At 62.0% G+C, this 10,832-nt stretch overlaps 1 protein-coding gene across 1 annotated transcript; it reads left to right on the forward strand.

Annotated features, from left to right (window-relative positions):
* On the forward strand, positions 1-8,724 carry SCARF1 (scavenger receptor class F member 1). The gene is made up of 11 exons (XM_057381559.1): positions 1-1,398; positions 2,066-2,127; positions 2,369-2,470; positions 2,580-3,105; positions 3,492-3,710; positions 3,794-3,922; positions 4,036-4,139; positions 4,336-4,447; positions 4,525-4,649; positions 4,756-4,893; positions 5,225-8,724. The coding sequence occupies exons 1-11, from the start codon at positions 1,304-1,306 to the stop codon at positions 6,238-6,240; spliced, it is 2,628 nt and encodes an 875-aa protein (XP_057237542.1). The 5' UTR covers positions 1-1,303; the 3' UTR covers positions 6,241-8,724.
* Positions 8,725-10,832: the final 2,108 nt, after the last annotated feature.

Consider the following 10,832-nt stretch of genomic DNA (forward strand, 5'->3'; position numbering starts at 1 on the left):
GTCCTTCACAGCTGTGCCCCCTCCCCACTGCTCCCTGCTTGCACCTCAGCATGGTGGGGGTCTGCACCCTCTTTCTCCTCCGTACCCCAAAAAGGATCTTCCATCCACTGGTGGCTCTTTGCAAACCCCTCTGCTCACAGCSCAGATCCCATTGCCCATCCCTGCTCTCTTGTGTTTTGCTTCACCCCTTCCTGTCCGTACCTCCCCAATCCCTGCAATGTGAAGGTCCAGTTGGGGTGTCCTGGGGTCCCCACACGGCTGGGAGGGGCTGAGCACACTGCACTGGGTGTCCRGGTGCTCCTGTGGCTGGGAGCCATCAGGATCAGCACCACCAGGGCCACTGCTGCACTTTCCAGGCGTGGGGTGAATCGGTTTTGTACCGGGATCTCTTCCTGCCACTGCTGGGATCTGGCACACTGGAACAATTCTTGTGCTTGTGGGGGCGAGTCGCCCCCTCAGGTCAGGTACTTTCTACCTTTAAATTGGAAATAAATCAATCTTTTGTTTGTCCTCTGAGCTTCTGGCTGCAGCTTCTGCTTTCTCTTTGGGTGATGCTCTGGGGTTTTCCTCACCATTCCCCACGGATGGCTGAGCCCCCTGAATCCCTTCTGTGGGTCAGCTGCGATGGGGAGGGKGCTCCAGGGGGTGATCCCACAGTGCTGGGCATGGAGGAGTTAATTCCTGCACAGCCAAGGGGAGCACTGTGCTTCCAACCCGGAGCCCCACSGGCTGAGCCGGCCTTGGGTAGGAAAAAGGTGTTTCCTGTGCATCTGCTGACACAAAGCTCCTGGGGACGGGGCGAGGTGGGACAGTGGCCAGCAGCCCTTCAAAGGCCAGCACGGGTCAGGCTGTGTTGCCATGGGGGACATGGGGATCCCTCCTGTGAGCCCCTCGCAGGGGTGGCAGTGCCATGGGGTGGCTCACGGGGGTCGAGGCTGGGGGTGGCATTGGATGGCATCGTGCCCCTTGGCTAGAACAGCTCTGGGGGTGATGGGGATGGCACAAGGGTGACACAGGTGACGTGCTCAGGCAGGTACCAGTCCCTGCGTGGCTATGCCGAGCCCCTGGACACCCCTTTCTGCTGGCAGGGCGGCAGCCAGGGCCAAAAATAGCCCGGGCAGCAGCATTCCCTGCTCCCCTGACGTCGGGATCGGGGCGCCTCCTCCCGCGTTTCCTCAGGAAGAAACCCAAGGCTGGAGGGAGGAAGAGGCCGCACCACGGGAGGGACGGGACAGACGGGACAGAGGGACACCGGCACGGGGCTGGGGAGCCACCRGCACTGGGGCCCCGGTGCCCTGCTGGGATGGGGAGCGCCCGGCCCATCCTCTGCCTCCAGCTGTGGCTGTGGGTGCAGAGCTCTGCCCAGGAGCTCGACCCTGAGGGCAGGAACGTCTGCAGGTAGGTGCCACGGGGGTCCCTCCATGGCCCTCCATCTCCCGGGGCCTCTCAGCAGCCCCAGAGGGCGGTGTCCATCCCTCCTTCTGTGGATGGAGATGTGCAGCCCGGCACGGAGTGGGTGCAGAGTTTGGGGTGATGCTGGGCAGCGCGGCTGGGGCACATCTGGGAATTTGGGGCAGCCAGAGCCCTTCTCCAGRGATTATTTGTCAATTTGTCATTCACCCCAAGTGTGCAGGACAATGGGGCAATTACGGGATCCTCGGCAGAACTCATTGTAGGGTAATATTGGTGCAGCAAACCCCAAAGAGCTTTGGGAGCTGATGTCCCTGGAATTGGCTGCCAAGTYCTCCCCCCATTGTCCCCTACAAAAGTGACACCTTTCGCTGCCTTCAGCCCCTTATTTCTGGCGGAGCTTTGAGCCTCTCCCAGAGCACGGCACACCCGGCACGGGCTCCGTGGGGCATTCCCAGCGCTTGGGGCCGGCCAGCCCTGCCGCCCACCCRGCCTGCAGCCTCCCCACGCCAATTTCCTTCTATTTTGCTGGTTTCCTTCCGGAGCGCTGCCCTCGGGGCCGCGCCGCCTTCTCGCCACTGGGTTAAGGATCGCTTCAGCCATGGCTGAGGCTGTGGAGCCGCCCCGGGCTGACACCCCGCGCTCTCTCCCGCAGGTTCCCGGCCGGCCCGGCGTGCTGTCCCGGCTGGAAGCAGGACGGGAAGGAGTGCCCAGTCGGTGAGCGATGGATGGGGGTGAATCCCAAAGTCCCCGCGGTCATCGAGCTCTGCCAGCGGTGCCAGTGGGGTCCCGCAACGTGGGGACACCCCAAGCTGCCGATGGTGCTGCGGCTGAGCCGGAGGGAGCGGGAAGCGGGATGGTGATTTCCCTGGGAAAGCTGTCCTTGCGGCAGRTGGGATGTGAGCCCGAATTTGGGGGGGCCATCGAGAGCTGATCAGTGCCTTTCCTGYCCCGACAGCTCTGTGCGAAGGGGAGGACGCCTGCAGGGAGGGCGAGGTGTGCCTGAAACCCGGGCTCTGCCGCTGCAAACCCGGCTTCTTCGGAGCGGACTGCAGCTCCCGTGAGTGCCTCCCCCGCGCTCAGCCCTTGCCATCCCCCTTCCAAACCACCCTGGACGCTCGTGGGGCTGCCGGGCATCCCCCCATTCCGGCCGTGTCCTCTCCCCGCAGGCTGCCCCGAGCAGTACTGGGGCCACGACTGCAAGCGGAGCTGCCCGTGCCACCCCAACGGGCGCTGCGACCCCGTGAGCGGCCGCTGCACCTGCGACCCCAACCACTGGGGAGGGCTGTGCCAGTTCCCCTGCCCGTGCGGCCCCCACGGCCGCTGCGACCCCCTGACCGGMGCCTGCCACTGCGAGCCGGGCTGGTGGGCACCCAACTGCAGGAAACAATGCCAGTGCAACCCCTCCACGTCCCAGTGCGACGCCCTGACCGGGCTGTGCCGCTGCCTGCCGGGCTGGTGGGGCCGCAGGTGCAGCTTCAAGTGCTCCTGCAACATCTCGCCCTGCGCGCAGGAGACGGGCAAGTGCGAGTGCCTGGCCGGTTTTTGGGGGCCGGCGTGCCAGTGGCGCTGCGACTGCGGGCACGGCTCCTGCAACCCTCTCAGCGGCCACTGCACCTGCGAGCCCGGCTACCAGGGTAGGAGCTGCCGGGAGCCGTGTCCGGCGGGGAAATACGGATCKCAGTGCGTGCACAGGTGAGATGGGGCTGCCGTCAGACCGTGGGGGAAGTCGCTGTGTTTGTGTGTCCCTTCTGGCAGGGAGACTCAGCCCGGGGGTTTGAGAATCTCGGGTTGGATACAGCATTGTGTTGCCCCAAAAGGAGTGTTGCACCTCACTAATGTCGGCAAAAAGTGTCACTCTAAAATCTGGTGGTTCTTAGTCCCTGGTGATAAAGCAGCACCTCCCAACTCAGARTATTCTGYGATTCTGCTCCCCTCCTGCCCGCTTGCACAGGATTATGCACCACTGCYCATTCCCCCTCGGTCCAAAATGATGCTCAGTTATCGTGTGGGGTGAAACCTGCTTTTTAGGGGTACAGGGATGGGCGCTGTGACCTCTCTGCCTCTCTCTGTCCCTGCAGCTGTGGCAGCTGCAAGCGCAGCCAGCCCTGCTCGCCCGTGGATGGTTTCTGCCTGGCCTGCCAGCCCGGCTGGAACGGGACCCTCTGCAAGGATCCCTGCGCTCCCGGATTCCATGGCGAGGGCTGCCTCCAGCCGTGTCCCCGCTGCCGGTACGGCGAGCCCTGCGACCCCCAGACYGGCTCCTGCCTGCGCTGTGACCCCGGCTGGACGGGACCCAGGTACACCCAGGACAAAGCCACYGGTCCCCGTGGGTGTCCCTGCTCCGGGGTGCAGTCGCTGACGCTTCGCTCTGTTCTGGCAGCTGCAACAGCTCCTGCCCCGCAGGCACCTTTGGTGAYGGATGCCAGTTCCTCTGCCCCGAGTGTGTTTCGGGGAACTGTGACCCCGTGTCGGGGGTTTGCATCTGCCAGGCAGGCTACTGGGGAGACAGGTAACGCTGGGAAAACACTGGGATAACGCTGGGATAATGCTGGGAGTGGGACAGGGCTGGAGTCTCGCTCTCTCTGCAGGCATTTCCCTCCTCTCCTCTCCTCTCTCTTCCAGTTGCAACGCCACCTGTCCCGAGGGATATTTCGGAGTGAATTGTTCCTCACCCTGCCAGTGCTCCCGGGGYACCTGCAACCCTGTGCAGGGTGACTGCGTGTTGAGTAAGATCATCCTCACATTACTCCTTGTCACTGGGCAAGGGACGGTCATGTCCTCTTGGGGGAAGGTGCTGGGAGGCTGAGATACATCCTGCTCCTTCCTGGCCCCTCCAGGAGTTGCCAGCTCCTGCATTCTCCATGTAGGGCTGTTCTGTGGGTGCCACAGCCCATGACAGACCCAACCCATCTCCCCACACAGGTTTGAAGGACCATGGAGCCCTTGCAGCCGCCATCCTCGTCCCTCTCCTGCTGCTGCTGCTCTGTGTCGCCTGTTGCTGCTGTGGGGCTGGCTCAGCAGATGCCAGAGACAGGTATTTTTTCGTRTTTTGTGACATTTGACACAAAGCCCCGCTTCCCATGTCCCTCAATGTCCATCTCTGCTCTGCAGGGCGGCTGTGCCGGACGATGATGTGGTGGCCAGGATGAAGCACCACGTGCAGGGGGTGCTGGCKAACCTCAGCGCTCTGGTGCCCTGCTTCAACCTGGGCAGCTCCAAACTTCCCAAAGTCACAGGTGAGAAAAGCAGAGCTGCCGACAGCACTTCCCGAAGGTCACCCTGCGCTCTCTGCAGTGTCACCCCGGGGTGCCCAAGCTCAGCTGCGTGTCTTCTCCTCCCCAGTTTCCCACCACGACACCGAAATCCCCTTCAACCCCAGCTTCATCGAGCCCCCATCGTCTGCGTGGGTTTCGGACAGCTCCTTCTCCTCCTTGGACACCGACAACGAGGGACCCGAGTACTCCGTCCCTCCCAGAGAAGGTGACGCCCATGGCTGCTGCTGCTGCTCCTCCTCCTCTCCGATCACCCACAGCCCTCTGGGCTGCCGGGGTCAATCCTGGCCGTCCCAGGGAAGTGTGCTTGGCACAGACCATGTTTATTTCCAGTCCCTTGTTTTCCTGTCTGCAGGGCCGTGTTTGGCCTTGTGCGATGGGACGTGCCCAGTGGGGCAACCCCATTTCACAACCTCCTCCCTGGGAAACGATCCCAGGGACAATCCTGTTGCATCAGCTCCTGTCCCAGTGTCCCCAATTGTGTCCGCGGGCAGGGTGGCGGCTGTGACAGCCGTAACACGTGTCACCTTGTCGCGCAGGCATCCCGCTGCTGGGCGGGGCTGAGCTGCAGGACGGACCATCGCCCCCTGGCCAGRCGCTGCCGGACCCCTCCGCCTTCGACTCCGAGGACGTCTCGCAGCCCTTTGCCATCCCCCGCACCTCTAGCATCGCCAAAGCCAAGCGACCCTCCGTCTCCTTCGCCGAGGGCACGAAATTCGGGGCGGCCGAGACCCCCAGCCCCGGCCGCAAGCCCAAAGCCCCGTGGGGTCCGGCCAGGCTGACCCCACCGCCGGGGGACGCGGCAGCCGAGCCCCCCGGCGAGCGCCCCAACAGCGACTGCTACGAGAACCCCGARCCCCTCGGCAAAGGGGACGAAAGCCACCGTCCGTCGCCTCGGGCCACGCCGGGGGGACGGCGCAGGGTGGTGTCCGGCACCAGGCATGTGGCGCAGAGGGTGGAGGCGCTGGAAGCGGCAGCCAAGTCCGGCAGCTGGGAGGGGAAGGGGAAGGGGAAGGAGCCCAATGTCACCACCATCTACATGATGGTGGGAACGGCCGGGCAGGACCCCAAGGCGGAGGGCACGGGCGAGGGGCCGGTRCAGGCAGTGCTGAAGCGCCTGGGCAGCTTGCAGAAGGGCAAGTGGGCTGCCAAGGAGGAGCCCAAGGTGAGGAGGAGCATGGAGGGCATCCAGAAACCGCCCCGGCGGGCGCTGGCGCAGCGCAGGGACTCGGAGAACAGCTGCAAGCAGAGGGACAGTGTCCCGGGGGCTCCTGCCGAGCCAGCCCCCGGCAAGCAGCAGCACCCCGCTGCAAAGAGGCTGTCMCTCCTCCTTGCGTCTCTCTCGTCAAAAAACACCGGTGCCCAGGATACGGCCGGGGAAGCCACGGAGAGGAGCAAAAGCACCGAGTTAGCTGTCAGCCTCGAGAGGAAGGGACAGGCTGCCGCGGAGGAGGAGCCCAAATACGAGAACGTGGCCAGCAGCGGCGCTGATTCGCCCTCCGGCCCCGGCAAAGAGCCGCCGGCCGCCCCTCCGGCCACCCCTCCGGCCACCTGAGCCGCCACCGCMCGGGCTGCGGCCGCCGGAGCCGCGGGGCTCCTCAATCCCACCTGGGGGAGCCGCGGTCCCRCTCCGAGCTGCGAACTGGAGAAGCACCGAGCCTTCCTGGGGACCCTTTTCCTCCGTGTGGCTGCTGTGGRGCCTCGCTGGAGCCACAGCAGGGGCAGCCCGGGGAGGGGRTTTGGTGTTTGGGGTTTGTTTTCTGCTCCCCCCTGTTCTACCAGCCCCATTTATATCCCGAGGGGACAGCGGTGGCACCCTCGAGTCCCTGTCAGCACTGGGGATGTACCCAATGCAGGGCAGCTGGGAAATGCACATACAAAATCCMAAGTTTCCCATCTTTCCCTATCCCAATTCCAGCGATGCTGTAAAGGTGCTTCTCTCTGAAGGGGATTATTTCGAGGAGAGATGATGGGCTGTCACAAGCAGCTTCAGAGAAAATTAATTTCAGCTGCTTATCTYCGAGGCTATCTGGGTCTGCGGGGGTTTATCCGTGTGGCTCTGGCCACGGCTGCCTTTGCTTTCCACGTGAGGCTCGTGGCAGGACACGGGGTGTAGTGACAGCTTTTCAAACTCCACGCAGTTCCAAGCTGAGAGCGACGTGGCAGCTGGGCAGTGACCATCAACCTGTGCACCTGGCGCCGCGCTGATAAGGCTGGAAGTTGCCGGGAAAATGGGATTTCCACGGGCACCGTAAGCTCCTGCCACCTCCCACRCCTCATTCCTGCTGTGAAGGCAGGTTGGGCCAAAGAGGATTTGCAGAGTGATCTGGTTTTAGATGTATCTAAGTAGTAGAAGGTTTTTGTGTGTTTTTTTYCCTGTTATTTYRCGTGGCGTGAAAGCCTYGGGATGGAAATTAAATGCCCTTCAGGAGATGGGTTTCCCAGACATCCTCTGAGTCCAAGACACGGCCAGAAATATTCTCCAGAGTGTGGAAATTGTCAGCGGCCTTTCAGGTTTTTTGGGTTTTAAAAAGTTTTCTGATTCTGTTGATTTCTGAATTCTCACTCGCTGAGCTGCACCCCAAGACTGGAGCGCAGGAATAATGTGAGTGGGCTGTGTGTGTCCAGAGCACCTTTGCTGCAATTTGTAGAGCTCAATTTGAATCCTTCTGCTCCTGCACTGCTCAGCTGGGGCTCAGGGTCTGGGATTTTTCAGAAAACACAGTRAGGTTTTGCTTTTTCCMTTTTCCTTTCCATGGCTGCTTCTCCCCAGCGCGAGGCACCAGATCCACACGGTCTGACGCAGCTGAAACTTCCAGTTTTGCAGGCAGCATGAAGCACCCTTTCCTACAGTGGAATCATCTGCTGCTGTGATTATAACACCAAATATTCTGGCATCCAAATAAAACTGCTCATCCTGGCAGGACCGGAGCAGCAGCCCGCTCTGCTTTTGTTTTGACACCGTTTTATGACAGCGGCAGGGACGGTCCCACATTTTGATTTACAAGCAGCCATTTATTTTCCCCCCCACAATGGGGTAGGATATTTTCAGCCTGTGAGCTGAGCAGTGCCTGTGCCAGAAGTGAACGTCACGTGAGCCAGTTCACTCTGGGTACAGCCYGTAAATAGCTGACAGCAACCTGACAGCCTTCGTGCCGCTCAAACCAGCGCCCGGCTGGAGAAAACGCTGCTGATGTTGCTGCTGAGAAAACCTCCCGTGCCCACAAAGCCAGGATGTTTTCCCCTGCTTGGAGATGAAGCATCTTGGCCCTGTCTGGGCAGTGAAAGGGAAAGGAGCCGCAGATTTCCAGCGTGTGGCTGCCCGTGCACACGCCCGCAGCGTGGCTGTGCTGGTGCCTTCTCGCTGGGGATGCTTCTGGGTTTAATTCGGGATGTGGAAGGATTGCAGGGCGGGTGAGGGAGGGAGGAATGTCCTCCCGTGCTGGATTTTTGAGTTTCCAAACCCGGTTTGAAGGCTGGCAGTGGGAAGGAAGCCGTGTGCAGGTGCTGTCTGTGCGCTCTGCTGGGGCAGCAAGAGGCTGGAGCTGCCCCTGGGGTCTGTCCTTGTCATCTCAGCTTTGTCATCTCCTTTCCCAAACTGCCCAATCCTTTGAAGAGCACCACGTCATTCACCCCAGTGGCTCTGCCAGAGCAGGAGCTGTCACCTCCCTTCCAGCCTAAACTCGTTCCTGGCCAGTTTCTAAAAATGTGTCTCTGTGTCAGTGCTGTTCTTCAGCTTCACTTTATTATTTTTCTCCCCATGCTGTTTACCCAATCCCTGGGGTATTTATAGCTGGCCATGGATCACCCGATAGCTTTTCTCCTTCTAGGATATGAAAACTGAGCCCTCCACGCTCTTGCTGTGGCAGAGTTCCCGTGACCCCAAACAACCTTTGGACCTTCCTCGTGCTCCTCCTCATCACAGTTTGTGTTTCTTGGACRCAGCGCCCAGGTCTGGGTGCTGAGGTCTCCTGGGTCTGGTGCTGCCTCAGCCTTCCTCTACCTCCGTTAAACATCTGGCACCCATCCAGGCCGCCTTGTTTTCTTTGGGTTTTTTGTTTGTTTGTTTGCATTGGCTGAGTTCCACTTTCCAGCTGTTGAAACGTTTGACCCTCTCCCACAGCCAAGGCTGAGGAGTTTCCTCTTCCCTCCCCGCTGCAGCGATGGAACAGTGGGGACACGTCCGTCTGTCTGGGCCTTCTGCTTCCTCTGGCGTGTTTACCTGCCACAAATGCTGTTTTCATCTCCTCTGGCTGAGAAAATATCCTCCATGATGATTCTAGGGATTCATGGCCATGTCCTCTGACCCAGGGCCTCACCAATGAGGGATGGATTTATGGCAGGTCTAGAAATACCTCAGAGGACTGCTCTGAAAAATAATTTAACAGAAAAAAAGAGGGCAGAGCTCTGGTGAAGTCAGATGTGACACTGCTCTTGTGGCTTRTGATGATATTACAGGTTACCCAGAGGAGCTGTGGCTGTCCCATCCCTGGATGTGTTCAAGGCCAGGGGCTTGGAGCAGCCTGGGATAGTGGAAGATGTCCATGCCCAGGGCAGAGGGTTGGAACGAGATGTTCTTTTAGGTTCCTTCCAACCCAAACCTTTCTGTGACTCTGTGAATGAGCTGTGTYGTGGGCTGGGTTGTCTGGAGGGCTCATTGCCCCTGTCCAGCTGTGCTGTGAGGGTGCTCAGCACTGCGTTGGGTGCCCAAAAAGGTCTTTAAATAGGGTGGAGCAGCTTCTCTGGTCCCTCTCCTTGAGCAGGACGGGAGGGCTCTGCAGGACGGGAAGGCTCTGCAGGACAAGAAGGTTCTGCAGGACTGGAGGGCTCTGCAGGACAGGAGAGCTCTGCAGGACGGGAAGGTTCTGCAGGACAGGAGGGCTCTGCAGGACGGGAGGGGTCTGCAGGACAGGAAGGTTCTGCAGGACAGGAAGGTTCTACAGGACGGGAGGGCTCTGCAGGACGGGAAGGTTCTGCAGGACAGGAAGGTTCTGCAGGACGGGAGGGCTCTGCAGGACGGGAGGGTTTCTCAGAATGCAGCCGGTGCCTGTACCCACGGCAGCTGAGCAACACCGCGGGCGCTGCTCCCGGCACGCCTCCCTGTGCTCAGAGCTCTGCCGTTCGGCGGTGAGCGCGGTGCGGCTCCCCCGGCTGCCGCCCGGGGCCGGCGGAGACCGGCGGAGAGCGGCAGCGAAGCCCGCGGGGCGCTTCCCGCTGTCGCCGCTCGGGGCTCATCCGCGCCCGCATCACCTCCCGCCGCCGTGCCCGGTTTTGTCCCTTTTCCACCGCTCGGGTGCCGCTGTCCCCGGGAGTGCGGGCAGTGCCGGTGTGTCCCGGTCCCCGCCGAGGGTCCGTGTGTGTGTGCATGTCCCGCTCGGTCCCCGCCCAGCCCCGGTTGTCGCGTCCCGGTGCGCTCGGCTGTCCCGGGAGAGACCAGGTGCAGCCCGGGCGCCGGAACCGGGGGATACGGGAGGAGGGGGGTACCGGGGAGGGGTCCCGGAGGATATCGAGGGGTACCGCAGGAGTACCGGGAGCGGTACCGGGGAGATACCGGAGGGTATCGAGGGAATACCGAAGGGAATATCCGGGAGTGTTGTAGGGAGTACCGGGAGTGGGGGCTGCCCGGAGGCTACCCGAGGGGTCCCGAAGGAGATATCGGGAGGAACCGGGGATAGGGGACACCGGAGAAGAGGGTACCGCGGGGGAGATAGCGGGGGGTCTCGGGGGAGATACGGGGGGAGATAACGGGGGATTCTAGGGGTAGAAACAGAAGGATCCCGGGGGAAGATACGGGGAGGTACAGCGGGGGTCCTGGAGGAAGATCCTGGGAGGTACTGTGGGGAGATATCGGGGGATCTCGGGGGGTCCCATGGGGAGATCCTGGGGGGATCCCGAGGGGTCCCGTGGGGAGGTACCGGGTGTCTCGTGGGGGTCCCGAGGGGTCCCGGTTGGAGGTCCCGGGGCGTTCCCGAGGGGTCCCGGTTGGAGGTCCCGGGGGTCCCGTGTGGGGATCCCGAGGGGTCCCGGTTGGAGGTCCCGGGGGGGTCCCGTGGGGAGGTACCGGGGGGATCCCGAGGGGTCCCGGGGGGGTCCCGGTTGGAGGTCCCGGGGGGTCCCGGTTGGGGGTCCCGGGGGGGTCCCGGGGGG

This window comes from Malurus melanocephalus, unplaced genomic scaffold (genome assembly GCF_030028575.1).
Source record: "Malurus melanocephalus ecotype Western Australia unplaced genomic scaffold, MMel_1.1 scaffold_515, whole genome shotgun sequence".
NCBI lineage: Eukaryota > Metazoa > Chordata > Aves > Passeriformes > Maluridae > Malurus > Malurus melanocephalus.